Source organism: Hoplias malabaricus, chromosome 9 (genome assembly GCF_029633855.1).
Source record: "Hoplias malabaricus isolate fHopMal1 chromosome 9, fHopMal1.hap1, whole genome shotgun sequence".
NCBI lineage: Eukaryota > Metazoa > Chordata > Actinopteri > Characiformes > Erythrinidae > Hoplias > Hoplias malabaricus.
In genome coordinates, this window is record NC_089808.1 from 5,086,800 (window position 1) to 5,113,983 (window position 27,184).

A 27,184-nucleotide genomic window follows, 5' to 3' on the forward strand; every position below is an offset into this window, starting at 1 on the left:
AGAAAACATGTTCCCTGGTTTCGGTGTAGTTCTTTCTATTATGTATAATACTCTTCGTTATAATGGACCATGTTAATATTGAGTGATACCAGTGTCAAATATCCTACAGATTATGATCGTTTGATGTTGAATTGTGTTTTGTTTTTGTGTTTCATAGATCACCAGCAAATTTGACATGGAAGCTGTCACCTTCAAGAAACTGGTTAAAGGCCACGCCTACTCAGTGACTGCAGTAGATGAGGTGAACCTTTAATAATATGTTTCTGTCGGTTTGCGCACCACTAATAAGGAATAGAAAACAGCCATTAACTTTACTTAGTGTGGTACTGGTGTTTTTTGGAAAGAAATGACCTTTGGGTGAACAGTCGTAATTCTGTATGTACTCCTGGCTTTAAATGTCAGAATCAGAATTCAGTAACTTCTGTGTGTGTGTGTGTGTGTGTGTGTGTTTGCTCACACTCTAGGTGACTTTCAGAGGAACCCCCACCAAGCTGGTGCGCATCAGAAACCCCTGGGGAGAGGTGGAATGGACAGGCTCCTGGAGCGACAAGTAAGAGCAAAATTTCCTTTCCAAAGATCCAGAAGCAGAGTGTAAGAGCCAGATGCTAATCACTGCTGTTGTGTTTAAAGTTCTAGGGAGTGGGACAGTGTGGACTCCTCCACCAGGAATAGGCTACAAAACCGCAGCGAAGATGGAGAGTTCTGGTACCTATATTTTTGGGATTTTTTTTTTCTTGCATTATGGGTTTGTACAACAATTTATGAAGATTTTTCTCATGTTCAAGGAATAAATCTCTCTCTCTCTCTCTCTCTCTCTCTCTCTCTCTATCTCTGTCTGTCTCTCTCTCTCTCTATTTCTATTTCTGTGTCTGTCTGTCTCTCTCTCTCTCTCTATTTCTATCTCTGTCTGTCTGTCTGTCTGTCTCTCTCTCTCTCTCTCCCTATTTCTATCTCTCTGTGTCTGTCTGTCTGTCTGTCTGTCTCTCTCTCTCTCTCTCTCTCAGGATGTCATTCAGGGATTTTCTGCAGGAGTTCAGTAGGTTGGAGATCTGTAATCTGACGGCTGACGCTCTGGAGGCTAGTCAGGTGAAGAAGTGGAGTACGTCTTTATATAATGGCGAGTGGAGGAGAGGCAGCACTGCTGGAGGCTGCAGAAACTTTCCAGGTGTGTATTTATGTGAATGTGGGAGTGTGGATGAGTCTAGCAGTTTTGTGAATGTGGTTTCTGTCATTGTATGACACTATGAAAATGTACAAAAGAAAAACTAAATTGTATAAATATACAATATATTAATCTAAAAGTGTTACATAGCTAAAATGTAGGGGTGTTTGCTCACGTCTGTTTGTCTTTTCTGTGTATAGGAATATCTACTGCCAATTAACATTGTGCACTATCAAACAAGCACTTGTTGAAACATTAATGTACATTTTTAAATAATTAATTATGTTTGAGTTTAGATTTTGTTGTGTAAGCATATTGTACATTTTACTGTGTATATAAGCATTTATTTTTAATTTCGTATTTCTCCTCCTAATTAAAACAAAGTACTTACACTATCACTAAAGTGAAAGTGAACAGGGACTTTTGGCAGGAAATAAATAACTCAAACCTTCTTATTTTGTCCTCCTCTCACAAACCACAGCTACGTTCTGGATCAACCCCCAGTTCAAAGTCAATCTGACAAACCCTGACAAAGCGGGCAGCTCCAGCTGCAGCTTCCTGGTGGCTCTGATGCAGAAAGACCGCAGGAAGAAACGCAAAGAGGGCCAAGACATGGAGACTATTGGCTTTGCCATCTATGAGGTCCGAGCTAAAGGATTCACAGTGACTCTGTATTTGAGATCACATTAAAGAGCTTTAATTTGATTCCTAATATAACATTATTCAGGTGTTTTCTTTATCTTTTTTCCAGGTTCCTAAAGAGGTATGGTGTTTGCTGCCCAAGGCTGAACACATAGAGTATTAAATACACAAAGGAAAGTTGGCTGGGGTATATGTAATATTGTGACATGATATTATTGAGCAATATATCAGAAGTATTTGTACATTAGTATATTATAGTATTAGTATACCCACCTTCGACCAAAACAAATTTGTCCGTATTTGTAGCATTGCAACTTGTGTATAAAAAAATCAGCAGGTCCCAAGATCAATTCACGTGTCCAGGACTTTTATTGTGAATTGTTAACAAGCTACAAAACAAAATAAAAGCATGTGACACAAATTTTGACTCTGTATTTTAAAAGTTAAATAAACCAACATTTCAACAGTTTTATGACAGAGACTTTTACATATATTTTTCTCACCTACTCCTCTGCTTGTTATTGTGGCTCTTGCTGGGAGTTTATAATGTTTTAAATGTAAAACACAGTTTATAAGAACAAGAAGAAACTTTAACATCAGTCAAGTGCCAAGTGCTTCATTCTCCATGTGTATTATTGTCACCTCTCTGTTTTTGGCAGTACATGGGCCAATCGGGGGTACACCTGAAGCGAGACTTCTTTCTCACACACGGGTCTAGCGCTCGATCTGAACTGTTCATTAACCTGAGAGAGGTCAGCTCCCGCTTCAGTCTCCCAGCCGGAGAGTACATCATCGTTCCCTCCACATTTGAGCCACAAAAAGAGGGAGACTTTGTGCTTCGTGTCTTCTCTGAGAAACCTGCTGATTCACAGTGAGTTTGTGTGTGAGTTTCTGTGGTCACTGATACTGTATGACACACTCTTCTCTACAAAATGGACAGAAATACAGTATCTGAACAATAACTATAGTAACAAACTTTTTTTTTTGTTTTCATATTTGTCCGTTATATAGAAAAACGCAAATCTGTTTAAACTTCCCAACTTATAACATGTAGAGTTATTGTTATATAAGCTGTTATTAGTTTTAAACTGCATTATCCTCTTGATGTGGTTCAAAAATAAAAACACTTCAGAGACTGAAATCAAGGTTAAAGCCTCAGTAAAGTACCATGCTCTTACTGCATTTAAAACAAAGTCGCTGCTTTGTTTTTCTGTAGAAATGTGTTATAATTCTATGTGGTTGAAAACTGATCAAATGTTATTTCCTTCGTAGAGAGCTAGATGATGACATCTCTGCTGATCTTGCCCCAGAGGTGAGTTACAATAATGCAGACACAGATATAATGTAATAACACAATTATCTGCCATATATACAGGGGTTGGACAATGAAAGTGAAACACCTGGTTTTAGACCACAGTAATTTATTACTATGGTGTAGGGCCTCCTTTTGCGGCCAATACAGCGTCAATTCGTCTTGGGAATGACATACACAAGTCCTGCACAGTGGTCAGAGGGATTTGAAGCCATTCTTCTTGCAGGATAGTGGCCAGGTCTCTACGTGATGCTGGTGGAGGAAAACGTTTCCTGACTCGCTCCTCCAAAACACCCCAAAGTGGCTCAATAATATTTAGATCTGGTGAGTGTGCAGGCCATGGGAGATGTTCAACTTCACTTTCATGTTCATCAAACCAGTCTTTCACCAGTCTCGCTGTGTGTATTGGTGCGTTGTCGACCTGATACACGGCACCGCCTTCAGGACACAGTGTTTGAACCATTGGATGCACATGGTCTTACTGGTGCAGTGTGGAGTTAATGAAGATTGTCCACCAGGCTGCTCCAATTTAGGCATGAAACCTCCCACACTACAATGACAGGTGTTTCACTTTCATTGTCTAACCCCTGTATATATATATGTATAGAAGAAAAGGAAAGAACGGTGTTCCATATGTTCTTAAAATACAAATACCAGGTTTGCCATACCCCATGATTTTAGCGGAAGACATTTTCTTCAGTCTGTCAAACTGCACTAAAAAAACCTCACAGTAATCAATGGCCAGAACAAACTTGCTAGAAAAATATTATTATTGTTGTTGTTGCCCAATGACATTCTTTTGGCTCATTTCCTGCAACTCCTGTTTGTTTACAGGTGTAGCAAAAGTAGGTGGAGTGGCTTTAGAAAGCCACAGCATAAGGGTTTTCCCTCCATATTTATTCTGAAACCCACTCTTCCTGCAAAGACTCGAGTCCCTTTTTGGTTTACTTTGTCTATTAATCGAGTTGCTCATGGAGAAGGGTTTAATTATCCTGTGGTGGCTTTCGGAGCTCACAGAGTTGAGTTAGGTCACCCCACGATGACTGGAGGAGTGGAGTGAGAGCTGGGTTTGGGTAAACACCTTGTGATAGTTTCCCTAGCAGGTTTTAATTGCCAATAGCATAGCTAGCATAGCAAGGTTTAATCATCTTGCTGTATCACAAAGGGTATGTACAACAAGGTTAACACTTTGCTAGACATTTTGTTTATTTCTGCATATCCTATCAACACCAGACATGATTAAACCATGAAGAGTGCCGGTTTTCCTTTGAGCCAATGCGGATAAAATGGCACAGGGTATTGTGGTGTTCATGGCTCCCGCAGATTTACTCTGATTATTTCATTGACACTTTACTAGATACATGTTAAACAGAGATTACCATCATACTGCCAAAGCTTATTTACAAGTATCTCGCCAGATTTTAAAGAGTTGATGGTCCTGACCTAACACTGCTTCTCAATTTTTCCTCTTGTCTCTTTATTCTCAGATTTTTTTGAATGAGAGTCAGATCGATGCTGGATTTAAGAGCCTTTTCAGGCAACTTGCTGGAGCGGTAAGAACACATAAGATATGTTATTGCACAAAAGGCAGGACTACGAGTGCTCTTATTAAATCTTTATGTACTTCCATTTTCAGGATATGGAAATTAGTGTTACAGAACTTCAGACCATTCTGAACAGAATCATCGGTAAACGTGAGTATCAGTTTCAAGGACAGATTCTCTACTCAACCATCACAGTGACACACAAAAACAGATCTTTTGTAAAGTGATTCTTTAGTGAATTTGTGAGAATGCCGACTTTTCTTACAGATAAGGATCTGAAGACAGATGGCTTTAGTGCAGAGTCCTGCCGCAGTATGATAAACCTCATGGATGTATCCTTATAATTTACAACAGTTCATTTACAAATGTCTGCATTTACAGAGTCATGTGCAGAATTGGGAGTTGAGTGTGAAAATATGAGCAAAAGCACTATTATAAAGCTAATGAAATTAGGGTTAGCTACTAATTCCTGGATTTGGGAACTCCTGAATATTAATTAAAAAAAAAAAAAAAAGTAACTCAATATACCATCATCATTTTTTTGCTAGTGACTTGCTGGTGATGTTATTTTCACCATTAGGACAATGGTGAAAAAACAATTCACTAGATTGTAGTTGGTGCCAAACAAAGGAGTTTATATTTATAGGATTTAAATTATAATATACCTCATCAGTAATGTTGCCTTTAGTTTAGTACAACTGAACTCCTACAGAACTCTCTGTAGATGAGGTATACCAATCAGAAGCAACCAAACTGTGTTGTGAAATCACTATGTTAAAACATAGCAAATTGATATTTACCCAAATTCTTCATCCAAAGCTGCAAGTATCTTCAAACACAGAGCAGAATAATATTAAGTTCTGTACAGTTTTTCATTCATTCATTCATTCATTCATTCATTATCTGTAAGCGCTTATCTAGTTGAGGGTAACGGTGGGTCCAGAGCCTACCTGGAATCATTGGGCGCAAGGTGGGAATAAACCCTGGAGGGGGCGCCTGTCCTTCACAGGGCAACACACACTCACACATTCACTCACATACGGACACTTTGGAGTCGCCAATCCACTTACCGACGTATGTTTTTGGACTATGGGAGGAAACTGGAGGACCCGGAGGAAACCCACACAGACACAGGGAGAACACACAAACTCCACACAGACAGTCATCCGGAGGAAACCCACGCAGACACAGGGAGAACACACAAACTCCACACAGACAGTCATCCGGAGGAAACCCACGCAGACACAGGGAGAACACACAAACTCCACACAGACAGTCATCCGGAGGAAACCCACGCAGACACAGGGAGAACACACCACACTCCTCTCAGACAGTCATCCGGAGGAAACCCACGCAGACACAGAGAGAACACACAAACTCCACACAGACAGTCACTCAGAGGAAACCCACGCAGACACAGAGAGAACACACCAACTCCACACAGACAGTCACTCAGAGGAAACCCACGCAGACCCAGAGAGAACACACCACACTCCTCACAGACAAGTCACCCAGAGCGGGAATTGAACCCACAACCTCCAGGTCCCTGGAGCTGCAACACCACTTGCTGCACCACCGTGCCACCCCCTCTACAGTTTTTTAAATAAAGTTTCCTAATTACAATAGAAAATAAAACCTGAAATATCAAGCCAGGAAGATCCGGACTGTGTACAAAAACAAGCACAAGCAACGGATTCATATAAACCAGCACACTGTCACACTTTATATAGTATAGGTCCAAATAGTGCTTCTATTCATATAAAATGACATCTACCTGTAGATACAAGATACTTCAAATAAATAAAAAAAATATCTCAGAATTTAACACCGCAGAAATCACAGAGTACGTTTGTTCCTTATTGACCAATAGAGAAAGCACATTTCCAGTTCTCTGACATCAAAGGTGGAACACTTTGTGCAGTGAAAGTATTTTGGGCTGTTTCTAGCTGTCTGTAGGGATGTGTATTTCTTCTCTGTCATATTTTCATTGACTGCTACTCTATTCAGAAAGATAACAGTGGTAAACTGGGCCTCAGTGAGTTCCATGTACTGTGGGAGAAAATCAAACGCTACCTGGTGAGAGTCTATTTATGTGTTAATTAATTAATCTGATTTATCTACGTGCAGTTTATTGTTTATACCATTAGATTATTTTAAACATATAAGAAAATAATTTTTTAGATAACACTGATGCACAACATACATTTGAAAGCTACTTTCAAGGGAACTCTCTCTCTCTCTCTCTCTCTCTCTCTCTCTCTCTCTCTCAATCATGCGTGTGTGTGTGTGTATCTCAAACTAGAACAGTACAAGTGGGAGAAAATTCATTTTAACCCTTATGCAGCTAAAGTTTCTTTCTCTTTCTCTTTCCCTCTCTCACCCAGACTGTGTTTAGGCAGTTTGACCTGGATAAATCAGGCACTATGAGCTCTTATGAGATGCGCATGGCCCTTGAATCAGCAGGTAAGTCCATCAACCTATTCCTTTCCATTCCTACTTTCATCACATTCTCGTTTTTCCTTTATATTTCCCTCACCTCTTTGATATTACAGATCTATCCGTCCCTCTACCCTTCTTTAACATTTCTTTATATTGTGTATATCTCTCTCTTCCATTGTCTTTACATCATCCATTCTTCCCGTTCCAGTCATTAAAAGTCTTGTCACCCATCTTTCAGTCCACTGTATTTCTGTGTATCTTCTGAATTCTTTATTTTTTTTCTCCTTTGTGATCAGTTGCTGTTTGGTACATGTCCAGGCTTTTGTCTCCAGTTGTGAATGTGTTTCCTCTCGTCCCCTAGGCTTTAAACTGGATAATCATATATTCCAGCTGATCATCCTGCGCTACACAGAGGCGGATCTGACTGTGGACTTCGATAACTTCGTCACCTGCCTAGTGCGCCTGGAGACCATGTTCAGTGAGTGGACGTTGTGGAGTCTAAAACTAAATGATGGAATATAGTTTGTCATAAAGTTTTGGGGTTGATTCTTAAAAAGATGTCCTCTTAGCTCGCCTCATTATGTCTTTTTGTTTCAACAGAGATGTTTAAGATGCTGGACAAGGATGGCGATGGAATCATAACCCTAGACTTTATGCAGGTTTGATTCTGAGCTTTTGTAATAATCACAGGCTTAAAAATATCTCTCATCTGCCTTTGTGTATTCTATACATTGATTGTAATGTAATTAAATGAAATATAAGCACACTGGCTACCAATAATGAACTCAGTATTAGAGCAATACTCATAAGACACCTATAATAGAAACTGAAGCAGGAAAACTGCCCATTAGCCTTTATTAGAAATGCAATTAGAGTCGATGGGTTTTCTGTTCTTTTCAAAGGTAAAACATTGAAATATGGCATTTACGTTTTAATAGAGCTAATTTCTTTATTTTTTTTTGTGTGTGTGTGTGTTTCCAGTGGATATCTCTGACCATGTTTGCATGAACGGAGTAACATACAGCCTGGAAGCCTGCTCTGAGACCTTCACTCTTTTTCCAACAGTGCCTTCTTTTTAGAGTTTACATCCCACGATCCCAGGATCAGCCAAGATTTTATTCTCTAGTCTCTTTCTCTTTTGTTTTAAAAGTGTATTACTTTTGGAATTGATCTAAGGTTTTAAGGTTCAAGGAAAAGCCAATCCGAGGACATGGCGGCGTAAGATGATAAAAATCTGAGCATGTGTCAACAATCTCTGCTGATGTTTTTAAGAAGTGCCAAACATTTCTTGTGAAATATGTTTCATTTGTTTACAGTGTACAGGTATGTGCCAAAAGACACAATATACCATTCATTCTTGTCCAGTGAGCCAAAGAAAGCCCTGTAGTTGTACCTTACTGCCCGACACAAACATGTTTACACTCTGCGTCGACTGGATCGCTTCCACTCAGTCGGAATATGTGTAGCACAGTGTTCAGAATCTGCTTAGATCCGATATTTCCAAATAATCTCAGTCGGAAAAATCAGCATGCCAATTTCTGATGCAATTTATGTTTTATTTTATCACATTTTTTTATACGAAGAGTTTATCTATAAAATAAATGCTGGATAATAAATACAGGTGGGCACTATGACTCCAATATAATTTCACAACACAAACACATTCTCCACACAAGATTGAAAAGTTAGAACAAACAAAATTGTAACAATTCACTTTGAAAAAGATTAACAAAACAACCCTGACCCCTTCTTTTCAGTCAGTGATGTAAGGATTTAAAATGTTGCATTTAAGTTAAATATGTCATGACTTCTGCATAGAAAACAGCATGTTAAAAAGCACTTATAGCTGGATGTTCTGAAAGGTATTTTTACGCATGACATGCAGTTGAAGCTTGCCTGTTCTTATGCTTCTGTTCATTGCATCTTCTGGTTCATATACATTCCCTTTAGCTTTAATCAGGTTTGAACATTTCACCTTTGTGCAGCACAGAAGGCAAAGACACCACTGTGGACACAGTTAAATGAGACTGAACAGGAGCAGCTATCACTATATACTGGCCATATAAATGCAGTTTACAAATATGCAAATATATAATCATTTATGATCTTTTTGTGCCAATGTCTATGATGTGGTGTATTCTCTATTCTCTATGGAGGGGGTTTAAAAATATAACATTGATATTGCACCTCTTGTGTTTTCAATAAATATTTTGAATACATTTCTTGTGTGTGTCAGTTCATGTTAAACACAGGTTCAGTGAATTTAAAAAGGGCAAAAGAATTGATCAAAAAGTATTGATTGAGGAATAATAAGTCACAATTCATATCATATACATTTTAATACACATGGGGTGACCAGACGTCCTCTTTTACCCGGACATGTCCTCCTGTTTAGACTTAATAAAATGCCCGGGCGGAATTTCATAAACGTCCGCGATTTTGTTTTTCTAGAGCTTACATAGAATTTCGAGAAGTTTCGTTCACAAACTAGTCCCGCCCTCCCCTACTCCGATTGGTTCGCTTGAGTGAGAAGGGGGCGTGGTGAAGTAGCCTAAAATCTTCTGATTGGACAGTCTTGACTGTAGAGCTACAGTTATTGGTCGATAACCTTCTCTGTAAACATTTAATTGGTCAGTCTGCACGTCAGTAGTCCTTGTTTACCTCAGGCAAAGCTTATGTACCCACCCTCAGCTCGAGCAGCTATGCCGAAACGTAAATGTAAGTTCTCGGATGAATTAAAAAGGAAATTCCCATTTTTTTGTGTAGCAAATAAAGGTATAAAGGACCTAAAAGGACCCCCCCGACACGTGTCCTCTTTTTCATCATCTCACCCTAAATAAATGTTTAGCCTCTTTTAGAAAAGGGCCAGTAATCTCAATACTCTTCCGTTGCTGTGGTTCCATTTCTTATCCAGTAGAGGGCGACAACGAGGCACGTTACTTCTGGCCTGTTTAAATATATAAATCATGTCTCAGTTTATATTTTGTATTATATTTTGACAGTTTACCAGACAGTCTTGAATCTAATACTTTGGGGACACAGCCACGACGTTAATAGAAATGTTTGCCGATAATACGGTTTTCCAGCGCGCCACTGAAGGACTTTTATTTTGTAGTGGAAGCTGTTCCAGCTGTAACGGGGAGGTAGGTTTCTGGCTTCTCTTTTAAGAGTGTCTAGGGCTGAAGGTGGGTGGCGGTGTAAACAGACCCATGTGAGACTTGTAAGAACCGGAGGGAGATGAAGTCTTTGTCGCAGGAGCTCAGCGGTTTCTCCAGGTCGCGGCTGAAGAAGCAGAGCACCAGAGTGACCACAGTGAGCGGGAAGGTTCTGCTGGAGACGCGCAGTGGGGAGACTGTTGATGTTGTTGATGCTGGAGAGCAGGACTGTGGTTTTGTACAGGATCTCAGTTTGGACCTGCAAGTGGGAGTCATAACACCATCTCTCTTACTCTGTACGATACAGACATTGTATACAGCACTTTTAATTTGTTTTACACTGTTTACTTTGCTGTGTTTACTCTTCTAACTCTGCTTTTTCATCAGCTTCACAAGATGCTGCCAATGACATAGAGACTCTGAGGAGATTTAAGGTAAAACTAAACTCTACAGCTTTTGTCATGTTAAACATTTAATTATAAAGTCATGGGGATTAATATGGAGGACTTTTTTTGTGAGGCTGCATGGCCACCATTCTCCAGATGAACAGATCCTGCACTGACACCATCTTGTGAGGCCAGTAATGATCTTGTAATGAGAATTCACATCTGGGGAGCAATTCTTAAACGTTTGGTGTACAATTAATAAAATTCCAGCTTGTCAGAGTTGTGTTTATTTTACTGCTTTCACTGTGTTCTATATTCTACGTACACAGCTCACATACGTGTAATAAATGCATACAATATATTACATTTGTGGGTTAGTAACAGACTTGTTTTCATAAAATATTGATGAGTGAACTGTTGTATTCTACTTTTGGTTCATTCCCATCTACATTGGAGGTTTCATTCAGTTTTTCCCTATTTATCAAAGAATTTAACTCCAGAGCCCTGCAAATCCAGTACTGACATTTCTTTCACATCTGGTTTGAAGCATATCTTTGAGTGTTGTAAATAAAGATACTTAGGTATGGAGTTCAAAAGGGGTCAAAAAGATTTTGAGTTTGTAAAACAATACTCACAAATGTAACAGACTGTGTAACTGCGTTTGAGCAACTACAGACACGTGAAACTAAAATCCACAAATGTATTGGAACACTCAAATAAAAAATAACAACAACAATAATAATAACTTAAATTCACAAATGTGTAAAAAAAAAAGATTTGCATTTCTAAATCAAATGTCGTGAATGTGTGAATCAGTACCTTCTCAAATGACTTTTTAAAGTTCCAAATGTGACAGTGGGAGTTTTTGAATGCGGTGGAAAAAATCCACACATTCACCTTCTCTGCTGTGTGTGTGAATCTCATTTTGCAGTTGCGGATTTAAGACCCTGTTTTGACGGTTAATTGATGGACCAATGGGAAAACATTAGCTGGACCAATCAGATCGCGAGGTTTGTTTAACCAATCAGAACATTGATTTGTTGCTGTCAGCCATAGCGCTTTTCCACCAAAAGAACTCCGGATCTTGAACTGGTTCCGTTCCCAATTCTTGGAACCTTGGTTCTTTCCAGTGAACCGCCGCATTTCTACGGACAGCGGAGAAACGTAACCAAGAGATACAGCATAGCAGGCTCTGCATAGCATCGTGTGTTCCTGTTTTTTTCCTATTATTTATTTATATGAAACGTTGTAAATGACCCTGTCAAGCTCCACTGTCACAGTTACAAATTTTGCTTTACGTGTGTGTAGTTGCTCAAACGCAGTTACAAAGTCCGTTACATTACAAACTCAAAATCTTTTTGACCCTTTTTTGACTCCATACTTAAGGCCCATGTGTTGCTTGTTGATTTTCAACTAAAATGTAAATGCACTTTGGTTTCTGTGTAACAGTAACACTGCCTTATTAATCATAGTGCAGTTGTAGTAAGGCTAGTCTAGTGCCAGTGTTTGTGTTTGGATATTACTTGGCTGAATTCTTGATTGTGTGCATCTGTTATTTATGTGTGTGGCTAAAATCGCCAAATTTAATAATCAAATCAAATCAAATTTATTTATATAGCGCTTTTCACAACTGATGTTGTCACAAAGCAGCTTCACAGAATTCCAGTAAGACAAGATTTGACATGAAATGTAAAGACAAATGTAAAACCCTCAAGTGAGCAAGCCAGGGGCGACAGTGGCAAGGAAAAACTCCCCCAGCTGAGGAAGAAACCTTGGGAGGAACCAAGGCTCACAAGGGGTGACCCATCCTCCTCTGGTCAATCTACTGGTGATGATAGTTAGTAGTCCATGAGAACTTCAGTGTAGGGACAGCTTCAAGGCACTTGGTGGTTGCTGGAGCGTGGGCAGCTGGTCTGAAGCGTGGAGGAGGATCTCGACAGTCATCCATCAGTGTCCAGACAGACAGGTGGGCAGTCGTTTACTCGGAAAGATGTAAAGGGATGGAATTAGTTTTGAACTGTTTTGTGTTTGTAAAGTAGAAAATATGAAAATTTCCAGAGTGTGGCTAATGACTCCGGCAGATCTGACTATGACAGCATTAACTAAAAGGAGAGAACCAGAAGGACACACAGACACGGGAGCATCCTGAAACACTGGCATCCCTCCGCTCCACCGTCAACAAACCTGAGTGATCGCGAGAAGCGGCGGGACGACAGCACCAGCGTCTCAGTATACTATAATTCCCTGTGTCCATGGACCCCCCGGATCTGCCGCCTTTATCTATGGGGGAGCATTAGCTACCAAATGATAAACTAAACAAATGAGTTTTTAGCCTACATTTGAAGATTGCGACTGTGTCTGAGTCCCGAACATTTTTTGGAAGATCATTCCAGAGTTGGGGGGCTTTATAAGAAAAGGCTCTTCCCCCAGCTGAGGCCTTCTGAATTCTGGGAACATTTAAAAATCCAGTATTCTGTGATCTGAATGAACGTGGAGGCTCATAATAGGAAATTGTATCTTGAAGATATTCAGGAGCAAGCCCATGTAGAGCTTTATATGTTAATAACAAAATTTTGTAGTCAATGCGGAATTTAACAGGCAGCCAATGAAGTGATGATAAAACTGGGCTGATATGTTCAAATTCTCTAGTTTTAGTGAGGACCCTAGCTGCAGCATTTTGAACTAGTTGAAGTTTTCTTAAATTGCTGCTGGTGCATCCTGACAGTAGTGCGTTACAGTAGTCAAGCCTTGAAGTAATAAAGGCATGTACTAATGTTTCTGCGTCCTGGAGGGATAAGGCATTTCTAATCTTAGCAATATTGCGAAGATGTAAAAAAGCTGTCCTAGTGATACTACCTATGTGTTGATCAAATGATAAATCCGGGTCAATTATGACACCAAGATTTTTTGCTGCTGAACCAGGTTTAACTGGAAAGTTAGCTAGATCTAAAATTAAATCTGATAATTTATTTCTTGTCACTTTTGGACCCAAAAGCAGGACCTCTGTTTTGTTGCTGTTTAGAAGGAGGAAGTTACGCAACATCCAGCCTTTCACGTCTTTTACACAGTCCTCTATTTTCTTTAATCTGTGTTTGTCATCGGGCTTGGCTGAAATATACAATTGTGTGTCGTCTGCGTAACAGTGAAAGTTAATGTCATGGTTTCTTATAACTGTGCCTAGCGGTAACATGTATAATGTAAATAATAATGGTCCTAAAATAGAGCCTTGTGGAATTCCAAATCTTACTTTAGAATAATTTGAATTTAGATTGTTTACTTTTACGAATTGATAACGTTCCGTTAAGTAAGATTTGAACCATAATAGGGCTGTCCCTGTGATTCCAACCATGTTTTCTAACCTTTCTATGAGAATATTGTGGTCTATTGTATCGAAGGCTGCGCTTAGGTCAAGAAGCACCAACAGGGATACGTGGCCTTGATCAGAGGCAAGAAGAAGATCATTTGTTATCTTGACTAGAGCTGTCTCTGTACTATGATGTTGCCTGAATCCAGATTGGAATTTTTCATATATATGATTCTTATGTAGATATGAACTAAGTTGTTGGGCCACAGCTCTTTCTAAGATCTTAGACAGAAATGGCAAATTAGAAATAGGCCTGTAATTAGACAGTGTACTAGCATCAAGATTTGGTTTCTTGATCATAGGTTTAATAACTGCTAGTTTAAAAGCTTTTATAATAACGAATGAAAATGCCATACGTTTTTCTCCATTGTATTGTTTGCAGGTGACTCATGTACTAAACGTCGCCTATGGGGTGGAGAATGCCTTCCCTGAGCAATTCACATATAAGACTGTCACCATGCTGGATCTCCCTGAGACACAGCTCAGCTCTTACTTCCCACAGTGCTTTGAGTTCATAGATGAAGCCAGAGAACAGGTGTGTGCATGTTTATATGCTGGCAGGGAAACTTATGTTATTTGCATATGTATAGTGATAGTATGTGACAGTGTGTATTTTGAGAATAAAATACAAATCAATAATATTTTACTGTCCGTTTCTAGAAACATGTCTTTGGGGACACCAGGTTACACACCTTAGAGCATATACCAGCTTCAGTTACACTTGTTATTATTTCAAATACAACAGTTACTATCTGTTAATGCTGAATATAGCATGATGTTGTTACATTGTACACTTTCACACATGCACACACTTGGTTGTGTCCACTTTTTCTTGTCACCTGTACAGGGCGGTGTGGTGCTGATACACTGTAACGCAGGTGTGTCTCGCTCTGCTTCAATTGCCATTGGTTACCTAATGGCACGACAGAAGATCCCATTTGAAGAAGCCTTTATCAAAGTCAAATCAGCCAGGCCATCAGTCCGACCAAACCCTGGATTCCTCATTCAGCTGAAGGAGTATCTCCCATGAACCTTTTTGCATTTTCAACAGATCATGAATTTTGTATATTTTTAAACAGGCTTTCACTAATTTAAATCTAATGTAAAATCTTAATCTTAATGTAAAATTAAAAATGTGCATCTGCAATTTTAAATGATTGTATTAGTCATCATTTACTAACTGATGTTAAAGGCTATACAAAGAGGTGCATTACAAATTCCTGTGTAAGTTTGTGTAACAATTAAAAAAAGATTTTAAAGGTTTTTGAAAATATGATTGAGAATTCCCCTAGGGGAATTTCAAAAAAGCAGGATGTCACAATCACACAGCTCCAGGGACCTGGAGGTTGTGGGTTCGATTCCCGCTCTGGGTGACTGTCTGTAAGGAGTGTGGTGTGTTCTCCCCGTGTCCGCGTGGGTTGCCTCCGGGTGCTCCGGTTTCCTCCCACAGTCCAAAAACACACATTGGTAGGTGGATTGGTGACTTAAAAGTGTCTGTAGAGATGTGTGTGTCTCTGGTGCCCCCTCCAGGGTGTATTCCTGCCTTGCACCCAATGATTCCAGGTAGGCTCTGGACCCACCGTGACCCTGAACTGGATAAGGGCTACAGATAACGGATGAATGAATGAAAAGATGTCTCAACTTGGTCAGATAAATTAAGGTTAATTTCAGCTTGTCCAATGGGAAAAGATTTGGGTGACATTCAGTCGGACAGCCCTCAAAAAGGTCCTTAAGTTTTCTAGCCAACTAAATTTCCACATTGGGAGGAAAATGTGTACATTTTAAATGTGGAATAGAAAAATATATTTTATTGAAAAATATATTTCACTTGTTAACAGAGCATGCAATTTGACCAGGGGATAGATTTATGAGTTAGTCTACAGGGTCTACGCCGCGGACTTTTATTTTGAATTCTGTTACGCATTCCAGGCTGCGAGGCAACGGTGGAAAACTAAACAGTGACAAAGAACTTTCTGACTTTTTTTGTTACTTTAATAAACATCGGTTTACCTCCATATACCGATGATATTGTGCAGTAGGAGGATGCAGCCTTCTGCAGTTTTACAGAAGCAGCTGGTTTCCCTCATGAACGCGTTGGTCCGGGCGACTGTGGAGGAAATATGTAAACTTGACGATGTTTCTGCTTTGAAACCTCAAAATGGAGCTCAGCAAACAGAGGACAGCGAGTTCAGACTGGTGAGTACCTCAGAGTCCTGACGTAAATGTGTCTGCGTTAGTGAAGTTGGGAAAAATACACATTGCTCGACCAATAGACAAGGTTACGGTTATTGTTTAATTTCAGATGAAGGTTACTGCAGCTCTGGAAAACCAGACTAAAGAAACAGTCCGTCAGATTATTCAACTCTTCTGTCGACTGAGCTGTAGAGCTCCAGCCAAGGTTCCGCTGGGATTCTTAAAAAGACAGAAGATGAAGAGAAGTAGGCAGTCGTTGGAGACCCAGGTGACGAGGAAAAGAAATTCAGTCAGACTTATTTCCACCGCTCAGCCTCAGAGTGCTCAACCAACAGACGAGGGTAAAGTTTCTTCTTATATTATTGTTATATATATGTATATGTTTTAACCTAAATCTACTGAAGTGGAAACGTCTGTTCACAGAGAGAATACTAGAGGACAGCCTCCTGTCTCAGACTGAGAGAATCAATGGACAAATAAATACACTTTTCTTCTCAGAAGACTCCACACAGAACAACTCCGCCGGACCTTTTCCTCAGACTGTGGAGGTATTAATGCCATGCGGTTAATATACAGTTTTTCTTGTAGTTCCATTATAAATTCACCATTGCAGTATTTCTAACAGGCTTCTCTTCTTCAGCAGAACCCAGTGCTTAAGTTGGAACTTGACTATGGAAAGGACCAAGAGAAATTCTTGTTACAAAACGGTATAGATTCTTAATACATTTTTTGTTGTTGTTTTTGTCTATTTTTACTTTTGTTAATCGCTTACTGTTGAATTTCAGAAGAATTTGTTGAGCTGGACAGCAATTAATCAAATGCTCTTACAATAAAAACCAATAAGAACCAACAGCATTTTGTGGCAACCACGTAAAAACTTACGTAAAAAAAGGATGGGGGGCGGCACGGTGGCGCAGCGGGTAGTGTCGGGGTTACACGGCTCCAGGGAACTGGAGATTGCAGGTTCGATTCCCGCTCCGGGTGACTGTGTGTGAGGAGTTGGTGTCTTCTCCCCGTGTCCGCGTGGGTTTCCTCCGGGTGCTCTGGTTTTCTCCCACAGTCCAAAAACGCACGTTGGTAGGTAGATTGGCGACTCAAGTGTCCATGAGTGTGTGTGTCTGTGTTGCCCTGTGAAGGACTGGCGCCCCCCCCCCCCCCCCCCAAGTTACAGGGGTTGGACAATGAAACTGAAACCTGCTTTTAGACCACAATAATTTATTAGTACGATGTACTCCTTTAGTATGATCCTCAGCATCAATTCATCTTGGGAATGACATACACAAGTCCTGCACAGTGGTCAGAGGGATTTGAAGCCATTCTTCTTGCAGGATAGTGGCCAGGTCACTACGTGATGCTGGTGGAGGAAAACGTTTCCTGACTCGCTCCTCCAAAACACCCCAAAGTGTCTCAATAATATTTAGATCTGGTGACTGTGCAGGCCATGGGAGATGTTCAACTTCACTTTCATGTTCATCAAACCAGTCTTTCACCAGTCTCGCTGTGTGTATTGGTGCATTGTCATCCTGATACACGGCACCGCCTTCAGGACACAGTGTTTGAACCATTGGATGCACATGGTCTTACTGGTGCAGTGTGGAGTTAATGAAGATTGTCCACCAGGCTGCTCCAATTTAGCCCTGAAACCTCCCACACTACAATGACAGGTGTTTCACTTTCATTGTCTAACTTATACATGCATAAGGTGCATGTCAGATTGCCAGATCCTTTTTATATATATATATATATATATATATATATATAATTATAAATAACTAAAAAAAAGATTAGCAAGCTTAAACTTGCTGTTGTTCCGTTTTTTGTACAGTTTCTATTGACTTTTTTGTTTAAAATTTGTAATTGGCAAAAGTGCAGTATGTTAGTGTATATATTTCTTGTTTTTTGCAGCTCTATTAAGATTTCAGCCCTGTTATAATTAAATCACGTTCCTGTGAGAGTGGATGTGTAGTGCATTAAAACACACGCCATTATGACATTTATTTAAACATTTGCTTTTTCAGAAATTGTGGAGGAAGGATTGAATAACCTCGGAGAATCCACTGTGAAGCCAATCCGTAGAGAAGAAAACGGAGCTCAATCTAAGAGTTCGGACACCCTGGAAATCAAGATATCAGCAGCACAGTCATTAGATTTGAACGTTGATGCAAAAGACAATTCTTTTCATGTACAGGGAACACACAAGGCAACTAGTAAAGCTCCAGGAGGCAGCTGTAAAGAAACAACAGCACAGAAAGAGCTTAAATGTGATGCTTGTGGTAAGGTCTTTACATATCTGAACAATCTGAAAAGACACCAGAAGACATTCCACAGTGGAGAGACTCCTCACATTTGCAAGGACTGTGGAGAGCGATTTGGCAGCAAACAGCTCCTCCGTGTCCACCTCCGGGAGCACAGAATAGAAAAGCCACATGCCTGTACAGTTTGTGAGAAGGTCTTTCGTCTGCCCAACCACTTAAAGAAGCACATGACCAGCCACTCTAATGAGAGACCGTTCACCTGCACTATCTGTCAGAAGACGTTTGCCTTGGCAAGCACCCTCAAAGCTCACGAAAGGACTCATAGTAGTGAGAAGACATTCGTATGCAAACAGTGTGGCATGAGCTTCCTCACCAAGTCCTACTTGGACTACCATCAGCGAGTTCACACAGGAGAGAAACCCTATACTTGTATGCACTGTGGCAAAACGTTTGCCCAAAAGAGCAACCTCAGGGTTCATGAGAGGCTGCACACTGGTGAGAAGCCGTTCTGCTGTGATGTGTGTGGAGAAAGCTTTATCCATGCCAACAGCTACAAATCCCACAGACAGATACACACAGGCATTAAAGCCTTCTGCTGTGAGCACTGTGGAAAAGGCTTCCGCAGGGGGACCCACCTTAAGACTCACCTGCTGACCCACAGTGGGGTTAAACCATTCAAGTGTGATTTGTGCTCAAAGACCTTTGCACTCAAAGGCTCATTGAAAGCCCACAGACTCACACACACAGGAGAGAAGAGCTTTGTGTGTAACATTTGCAACAAAAGCTTCACGCAAGCCAGCTCTCTGGGAAAACACAAGCGAACCCACACAGGAGAAAAGCCATATCGCTGCAGCTTCTGCAACAAGTCGTTCTGCCAAAGCAGCCATCTTCATTACCACTACCGGGCTTCTCATCCCAGGGAAGAGCCGCAGCTGCAGTTATGAAACACGTTTCAAAAACATTTTTTGCCTTATAATATGCCTTTTAAATCACTTGAATATATTTGAATGTTTCGACTTCAACTTTTACATCAACCTTTTTATAGAAAAGCAAAATGGTGCTAACCATTCATTTGTAATAAAGTGATCTGGACCTAATAGTTTTGGAAAACCTCTGCTGGGCTTGTGATTTATCATTTAAAGACTCTGATTAACAATAGAAATTGCTCTCTTTGACTGTGCTATGTTTGTAATGTATTATAATATACCTGGTGCTTTATGCTTCTTGCATAGCTGTTGGCCATTGCTATGCCTTTAAAATTATGACGTTTTAAGCTTGTTCACTCTGCACAGGTTTCTTTTTCAGTGGCAATCAGTGCCATAAGATTAAACAGCAGATTTGAGACAAAAGTTGCTGGATTAATCCCTAGGGACAGTGGGGAACTGGAGGGATTGTTCCTCTCCCTCTAAATATTCACCCCTCAACAAGGCACCCAACTCCCTAAAGCTCCCCAGGTGCTATGGCTAGCAAACCACTGCTGCGTGTGGACGCATGTGTTCACAAATATGTTCAGGCTAAAGTAGAGAATTGGTTCACCCATGAAGATTAAAGTAAATTTTCTTTTTTTTCCTCTCTTTGTGTGCTTCTCCATATCCAATCAAAGTCTAGCAAAAAGTCCATCAGTCTAATGAAATGCAGGGTGCACAACCCAAAACCAACCAGTCCAAAACATTCTCTGAACATGTAATTAGAGTCAAAGTCACTGGATATTGTGACAATTCCATTGTCTCAAATCTTGCAATGTCATAGAGCACAAGCCAGAGTTCACCAGGAGCCAGAATCATCTAAATGCACTTTAATAATAATATCATAACACTCCCATAATAAGACATTGCACAAAAATGAAAACCAAGGCACAAATAATAAATAAGGTACCTTTAGTCATAATGTTAGAAAAATGAGACATCAAACAAAATCCACATACTGTACATTTAGGACGACTTCACAATTTACAAACAATTCCCATGTTTAAATTAGTACATATACATAAAGGATCAGCATTAAATTAGACAGGATTCTCTACAGTCTGGCATTTAGTGGTGCCTGCAAAGGGAATGTACATGCTCAATCACTATTGGCCAAAGATTTGCTGCGTAATTTTGCAGAGCATTTCAGAATTAAACTAAAAATAAATAGTTCAGGAATCTTAATAGGTGTTCTCTCAACCTTTTCAAAATGTGCTACCATAGGGCGTATTTACTGAAAATGTGCCCACTATTACAAATTTTTGTAGGGTGTTTTGATAGCCTAAACGTTTTTGGTGTTTGATTCACCATGTACACATTTAGAACAATAGAAAAATGGTATTAAATTGAGTTGATACTTGAAAAAGGCTGAATTAAAAACCACAAACAATAACAGCAACAACAACAACTAAATTAAATAAATACAATAAAAAAAAACCTTAGAAGAATCTTGATATGCCCGTGAGCAGTTCCTTAGTGTTAGGACTGTTCAGTGGGTAGGATTAAAAATTTAGAACACTGAATGCAACAGGAGAAAACAAAGGAGGTGCACATACTACTTTCTTCCACTGCTTAATGGCCAAGGTGGCTTTATGGGTTAATGTTCCTTACTCAGCAGGTTCTGCACTAAGCTACGTTGTATGCTGCACTGGCAGTTTCTGGACCCCATTAGGAGTTTGTCTGGCCAGAGTTGATTTTAAAGGGAACGTCTACGATTGTGGGGAAACGCAGTTTTAAACTCTGCGTCTTTTAAGGTGGAATGATATGTTTGAGGGAATATAACAACTGGTGTTTGTACATGGACGAAGATGAACTTGTCATTTTTATCACTGTTTATATTTCCACAGAAACTCATTTGTAATTAGAGTTGTTTTGTTTCGTAGCACTTTCGGTAATGCAGTTTGCCGTCTCCTGAATTTGGAGACATTTCCACCTTAATAGATCTGAAAGAGTAAAAATGAGTACTATCCTCAACTTGGTTCATGCTTTTAAAGGTTTGGAGTTCTCGCCATTGTCTCAAAAAAAAATAAATAAATAAAAAAAATAAAAAAATAAAAAGCAGAGACTAGCATACTGAACCAAGACTTTTTTTTTTGTTTGTTTGAATTTTTTTACTCATTTACAGATACTGGGGCTTCGTAAACACATTAGACCGGTTTCAAGCGCGCAAACAGACTGGAGAGCTAGCGAAAGGCAAGGAAACGTCTGAATTTTATAAAAACATTAAAAAAAAAAAATGCAATCATGAACTTCGCCTTTAAACATAGTTATTGTTGTACTCTATGCGAGTGACAATGGTGGAAACAAGCCGTTCCAGCTGCTCTGCCCTATGTTTACCAGTCTGGAGAACTTCTTCATGATTGGCCTTCTCCTCACTGTCGTAATCCATCACTGCCTGATTGGTTATCAGAGACAGGGCGAAGACCCGCATGCCACAGTGACGAGCCACAATCACCTCGTGAACCGTGCTCATCCCTGACAGAAGCGAACGAGAGAGTTAAGCAGTTGCTTAATTATTAATAATACTGACATGCATAAAGAGAATTTACATATGAAGAACAGTTACTTGAAAACTTGAATGTTTTACATCGTTTTAAGTGTTATCAAGCAGTGTTGTGTACTTGATGCATCAGCAAATCATGACCATCAACAGTACTGACTTGGGTAAAACATTTTGGCATAGCTAGCTATACAACAACTTTACATGCACTCATGTGTCTCACAGTAAACTCAAGCCTCACTGCTAAGGGCAATGACAAAGCCACTGCACTGAAACTCCAAGTCTAGAACTGCAGCTGGATTTCAGAGTCTGCAGATAGAGGAAAATTTGAAAGCACTAAGTCTATTAAAGCATGGAGAACTAGGAGAGCTTCTCACCAACAGCATCAGCTCCAAGTCTGTGCAGCATGCGACACTCTGCGATGGTTTCAAATGAAGGTCCTCCAAGCACACAGTAAACTCCCTCTCTGAGGAAGTCTCCATAACCCAGCTCAGTGCCCACATCCATGGCCAACTGCTGCAGCTCCCTGTCGTACGCATCAGACATGCACGGAAACCGCACACCAAACCTGTAGAAGACACACCATGGTTACTGCGGTATAGAACTTCATACGTTTTATTTTAATGTAGTGTTTCAACAAATAACATTTCCTATTGCCACGACAGAGCACTGATACGACAAAATGGCATACATACATTACATTTTTGGGCGTTAATAGCCAAAGCTCTTGTGTCTTAAAATACAAATTGCTCATGGTGTTGAATATAAGGCTGCAGTGACGCGTCCTAATCAAGTTGTTTATTTAAACTATTGGAGCTTGAAGACTATCACTGATCATGCATCTGAAGCATAGCTTATAAGAGTGTATTCTAAAAGAAGCCCACACCTTTCATCATTAGGTCCAGCCAGGGGGTTATTGCCAGCAAATCCAGGCATGTTTATATGGTCTTTGATTATCATGATGTCTCCAACTTTGTAATCTTGATTCAAGCCTCCTGCAGCGTTAGTGAGGATCACAGTCTCCACACCCATCAGCTTAAATATCCGCATAGGAAGAGTGATCTAAAAAAATAGGGACAGATAAAATTTCACTACACATGAAGAAGAGTAGTGGTCTCCAAAAACTTATTTAACCACAAAGAGCTTGGTATTAAACCTTAAAAACTGGCTGTGTATGTGAAGAAAGGAGAGGGGAGGAAAAAAAACAGCCCAGAAACATTATTTTCTTGCTATGGGCTCAGAGGAGTCACCCTGAGAACCAAATGAAATCTTACCCAAGATGTGATAAATTTCTGTGCTAAACTAACTGGCTCAAGGATGGAAGACGTCTGTGATGTTTGTACCTTCTGGATGGTATATCCCTCGTAGAGATGGAACCGTCCTTGCATGCAGACACACGGTCTCCCTTTCAAAGTCCCAAACACCAGTCGCCCAGCATGACCATGCACTATTAGTAAACAAGAATGACTTGAGTGGGTGGTGAGTAGCGGAGGCAAAGAACCGAACAAAACTGCTCAATATTATTGGAATCATATAAGTACGAGTAAATAATTAGTCAAAAATTCTAGCACTGAATGATGAATTAGTTATCTGACGAATATTGCAAAGCAATACTTTAATCCTACTTATCTGCATTCAATTCATTAAAATAGCATTTTATTTTCTGTAAACGGGAAATAAATGGTATACACCTCCATAATGCTAATCCAGGTATATTTAGTCTATTTTTACATGTTATTAAGTGACCCTCTACTGGAATCAACACTGGAGGATATGTACATAAAAATTATGGGTGTCAGCACTGGCCCAGTACCAAGGTGCGTGCACCCCCACCCCATTTCCCAGCTTGTTAACAGAAACCCAAAAAGGCCATATCATGTCAGCTTGAATTTATCTTCAGCTGTTGGGTCTTTTGCCTTATCTGGACAGCTGAAGACTGCTTCATGAACCTCTTCACGGGTACACACTGTTATACTCGCACATGTCTTAACAAAAGGCCAGCTCTAATCATCAAACCATCAGCCTTATGACATTAAGCAGTAAATTTATATGTCCACATAATACTAAAGTGATTGTATATACTTTCACTGACCTGTGCTTTGAGGGAAGTTGGGGATGTCTCTATAGTTGAATGTCACCTTGTCTTTCAGTAACTCAGCAAGTCCTCCAAGTCCTGAACCACACACGATGCCCACCAGGGGGCGCAATGCAGTCTGCGTGAGCAGCCAGTCGGCTGTGGCCCTGCACTCCTCATAACTGTACCTGCACACAGAAAGAAGGATTGGTAACTAACCAAGAGCTCACATGGCAAAGTCTGTAACTAATCTAATGCATGTCTAATGATATATCAGAGTGCACTCAGCATGCACATGTTTATAGTTATATACACATAAGGGATTCTCTGTCTTATCCATACATGGATAGGTGAGTAGAGATAGTAAGGTACCACAACTGCTGATCATGAAACATGATACACATGCTAATGTTTTATGGTCTAATGTGTACTGATAGTTGGACTTGTAAGGGCGGTGTATTAATTTCAACATACCATTTATTATAATAATATGCACATACACCCAAGGACAAGACCGACCACTTAGACCAAATTAGCATCATCTGTCCACTCAGATACCCAGAATCACATCCTACCTACATTTCATGATTTAATGGAAGCCTATGATTTTGTGGAACTTTCTGGCAGTTCTTTCTGGTTTGTTTACATTCAGAAGCTCTGCGTTTTGATAATGTTTGAGTAGGAAAACTACTCTTTGTATGTGGATGGTTTGAATTACCACAAAAACTCATTTTATATTTTGTTTTGAGTTTTGAAGCAATGTTGGTCTTTACATTCTACCTAAATCATCTGAAAGAGCAAAGCATAAGTCAAAATTAACCACCTATGGGCCAGCAATGATGCCATATCCTCATCTTTTTCTGCCATGAGCAGAGAGAGGAAACCTAGCATATTTGACCTTGTTTGAGCCACCTTGTCTTTTACTCATTTACTGCCACCAGGGTTTTGTAAACAGGCTGGACCAATTTCCAGCACACAGACAGACTGGAGAGCTAGGAAATGCTGAGGAACATGTACATCCTTGTTGGCTCTACAGAATCGATATCTAACCTGTTTGACATCTCCCTGTTGTAATCACTGTATGAAAATGGAGATTACCTTGTGTTCAAATGTTCATAGAAACCTACTCTTTCCAAGTTCTGAAACATTGTTCTAAAGGTTTCATTGCATTTAGCCACCAAAGCATTAGTGAAGTCTAAAACTGATTTGGGTGATTAGTTCTGGATCAAAAATGCCACTGCAACTCATCCCAGAGTTACAACGGCTCTCTAGGACTCAAGAGATTATGGCGGCACTGCCCCACAGTCCAAAACCAGGGGCTTCTCTAGCTGACACGTGGGATCAAGCATGGTGACATTAAACTCACATGAATCAGGGTACCTTTGGACAGATTCCTTTATTGGTACACCACGGCCAGTATAATATCCCTGTCCATTGGCAGTCATTCTGTAACATGACCTGACCTGGTCTGATTCATCGCCCCTGCTTCCTTGGTTATTTAGGGCAACAGCTTTCTCATACTGCCTGACCAAAATAAATTGGCTACGGCCTAATGAGGAAATGCAGCACACGTGGCACTGGCCCTTATAATAGCATTCCTAAAATAATCCTTATCAATAGTAGTAAACCAAAGAATTTTCAGGAAATTTTTTGCTTCCTAAAAATATCAAACTGTTAAATATTTTCCTTAATTTCCAGAATAAACAATTCACCTGAAAGTCAAGTGAATAGAGAAGAATCAAATACTTGTTCTTTTTACTGTCTCAATTTGTCTTGTATTTTAAGTGTATCTATAACGGTCATTTACACACGGCGCGCGCATGCGCATGCGCATACACACCCACACCGACGCTGACCCAAGAAAAACATATCTCCAAAACATTTTACAGGAGAAGGAATACACCTTCTCAACTACCAATGGAAGTCAATGTAAAAGGACTTATTTTTTTTCCATTCCCTTGTGTAAGAGAGTTCCCCACAAGGAATGGTCCCGATATATTCCTGTTACACACACACACAAACATGTCCAACAGCTCGAGCGTCGCCACGTGCAGCAAAGCGTCCAGCACACTGAAGTAACACAAACCAGAGCGAGGCTTCATTGAATGAATGGACGTATGAATGAAACACTAACGTAAAACTAAAAGTACAGACTTTCAGACTTTCAAAAAAGACAGAAAAGACCGTTCTTACCCGGTGTTGCCCTCAGGGAACATATCTGTACTCCGTCCACGGGAAAGTAACGGCAACAACAACAGCGCTCAACGAACGCTCACACACAAAATAAATAAATAAATAAAATTCTTACACTCGTTTAAAACAATAAAAACACTAAATTGTCTCATTCAGAAAAACTACAGCTTAGTTCTTGTAAAATCCCCGCACAAATCTGAACGCCGGTGTTCTTATATCCTCCACACTGGCCCCGCCCCCAACGCGTGACGCAAATGCACTCTCACAGCTCCATAACTCCTGACGCAAATCCCTCGAGGTTGGTGCTGGGGGCAGTAATTTAGGGGTGCGTGAGGAATGTAGGGGTCTTTTACACTGGTCCCAGGCCAGTTGTTTTATTGAGAAGGTTTTTTTTGGGGTGGTTGCTGCTCCTGAATCTGCAACGTCAAATCTTCAATGTCAAAGTTATTGACCTGCAGTACAGTGACTGAGCTACAGTACACATAACCTGCGAAAGAGCACAATACATACACACAATGTCCTGTTTTTTACCTGGACACAAATATATTGCCTGGATGTTTTGACAGGGACGGCATATCCACAACAATTGGTACGCTAAGGTCATGGGATCACACTGAGCGGATCACGATTACTGACAAATAAAATTACTGAAAAAGCACATGAGACCAGCTCCCTTTTATTATAAGACCTACACATTACTGATTTCCAGGTTCAAACACTATAGGGATTCACTTGAAAGTACTTATTTCTTTATATTTTACATCAAAATCAGTTGAAGCTATATGTATAAAGCTGGTCAATACTACAGCACTGTATTTTTAAAAACTCCTAAAGTATATCTTTTCATTTAAAACCATAAAGGAACTAGAGGTATGCTGGATACAACTACTTTTTTTAAGCTTATATAATTATGACCTACACATGCTACTGAGTATTACAGTTTGATGAGAAGCTTTACATTATTGTAACCAAAGTAATGAAACTGACATTAATGATAGTT

At 40.0% G+C, this 27,184-nt stretch overlaps 4 protein-coding genes across 5 annotated transcripts in view; 3 read left to right on the plus strand and 1 right to left on the minus strand.

The window, feature by feature from the left end:
- Window positions 1–9,292, plus strand: part of capn1 (calpain 1) — a 32,496-nt gene extending 23,204 nt beyond the window's left edge. Inside the window, exons 7-22 of the mRNA XM_066680392.1 lie at window positions 158–241; window positions 465–550; window positions 631–705; window positions 1,005–1,165; window positions 1,644–1,804; window positions 1,914–1,925; window positions 2,464–2,675; window positions 3,077–3,116; window positions 4,604–4,669; window positions 4,753–4,810; window positions 4,928–4,992; window positions 6,668–6,736; window positions 7,045–7,123; window positions 7,461–7,577; window positions 7,700–7,758; window positions 8,081–9,292. Coding sequence (XP_066536489.1) covers window positions 158–241; window positions 465–550; window positions 631–705; window positions 1,005–1,165; window positions 1,644–1,804; window positions 1,914–1,925; window positions 2,464–2,675; window positions 3,077–3,116; window positions 4,604–4,669; window positions 4,753–4,810; window positions 4,928–4,992; window positions 6,668–6,736; window positions 7,045–7,123; window positions 7,461–7,577; window positions 7,700–7,758; window positions 8,081–8,107 — 1,371 coding nt within the window. The 3' untranslated portion in view covers window positions 8,108–9,292. The remainder of the gene's footprint in view (window positions 1–157; window positions 242–464; window positions 551–630; window positions 706–1,004; window positions 1,166–1,643; window positions 1,805–1,913; window positions 1,926–2,463; window positions 2,676–3,076; window positions 3,117–4,603; window positions 4,670–4,752; window positions 4,811–4,927; window positions 4,993–6,667; window positions 6,737–7,044; window positions 7,124–7,460; window positions 7,578–7,699; window positions 7,759–8,080) is intronic.
- A 932-nt stretch (window positions 9,293–10,224) lies between these two features.
- dusp19b (dual specificity phosphatase 19b) lies at window positions 10,225–15,131 on the plus strand. The gene is made up of 4 exons (XM_066681984.1): window positions 10,225–10,550; window positions 10,642–10,688; window positions 14,387–14,539; window positions 14,852–15,131. The coding sequence occupies exons 1-4, from the start codon at window positions 10,337–10,339 to the stop codon at window positions 15,032–15,034; spliced, it is 597 nt and encodes a 198-aa protein (XP_066538081.1). The 5' UTR covers window positions 10,225–10,336; the 3' UTR covers window positions 15,035–15,131.
- Window positions 15,132–16,026: 895 nt separating this feature from the next.
- Window positions 16,027–19,993, plus strand: LOC136707285 (gastrula zinc finger protein XlCGF57.1-like). 2 transcript variants are annotated; one of them, XM_066681265.1, is made up of 5 exons: window positions 16,027–16,200; window positions 16,307–16,538; window positions 16,621–16,745; window positions 16,838–16,904; window positions 18,216–19,993. In XM_066681265.1, exons 1-5 carry the CDS (start codon window positions 16,027–16,029, stop codon window positions 19,394–19,396), a joined length of 1,779 nt encoding a protein of 592 aa, XP_066537362.1. In that variant the 3' UTR covers window positions 19,397–19,993. The 2 variants fall into 2 exon arrangements, with proteins under 2 accessions (XP_066537362.1, XP_066537363.1); XM_066681266.1 differs by having other exon boundaries at window positions 16,841–16,904; window positions 18,216–19,992.
- Window positions 19,994–20,258: 265 nt separating this feature from the next.
- On the minus strand, window positions 20,259–26,367 carry pnp5a (purine nucleoside phosphorylase 5a). Its single transcript, XM_066681267.1, has 6 exons — window positions 26,185–26,367; window positions 24,010–24,179; window positions 23,261–23,364; window positions 22,804–22,979; window positions 22,295–22,485; window positions 20,259–21,892 (listed from the first exon to the last, which is right to left on the minus strand). The coding sequence occupies exons 1-6, from the start codon at window positions 26,205–26,207 to the stop codon at window positions 21,675–21,677; spliced, it is 882 nt and encodes a 293-aa protein (XP_066537364.1). The 5' UTR covers window positions 26,208–26,367; the 3' UTR covers window positions 20,259–21,674.
- Window positions 26,368–27,184: the final 817 nt, after the last annotated feature.

Bases quoted from the DNA above. Each gene is read 5' to 3' on its own strand.
- pnp5a (XM_066681267.1), bottom strand. From the start codon at position 26,207: ATGTTCCCTGAGGGCAACACCGG. The intron at 23,365-24,009 runs GTCAGTGAAAGT...GTTTACTAATAG, and splicing joins CAACTTCCCTCAAAGCACAG to TGCATGGTCATGCTGGGCGA. The intron at 22,980-23,260 runs GTACAAACATCA...CTATTTTTTTAG, and splicing joins AGGGATATACCATCCAGAAG to ATCACTCTTCCTATGCGGAT.
- LOC136707285 (XM_066681265.1), top strand. From the start codon at position 16,027: ATGATATTGTGCAGTAGGAGGATGCAGCCTTCTGCAGTTTTACAGAAG. The intron at 16,746-16,837 runs GTATTAATGCCA...TCTCTTCTTCAG, and splicing joins CTTTTCCTCAGACTGTGGAG to CAGAACCCAGTGCTTAAGTT. The intron at 16,905-18,215 runs GTATAGATTCTT...TTGCTTTTTCAG, and splicing joins GAAATTCTTGTTACAAAACG to AAATTGTGGAGGAAGGATTG.
- dusp19b (XM_066681984.1), top strand. From the start codon at position 10,337: ATGAAGTCTTTGTCGCAGGAGCTCAGCGGTTTCTCCAGGTCGCGGCTG. The intron at 10,551-10,641 runs GTACGATACAGA...CTTTTTCATCAG, and splicing joins AACACCATCTCTCTTACTCT to CTTCACAAGATGCTGCCAAT. The intron at 14,540-14,851 runs GTGTGTGCATGT...TCACCTGTACAG, and splicing joins TAGATGAAGCCAGAGAACAG to GGCGGTGTGGTGCTGATACA.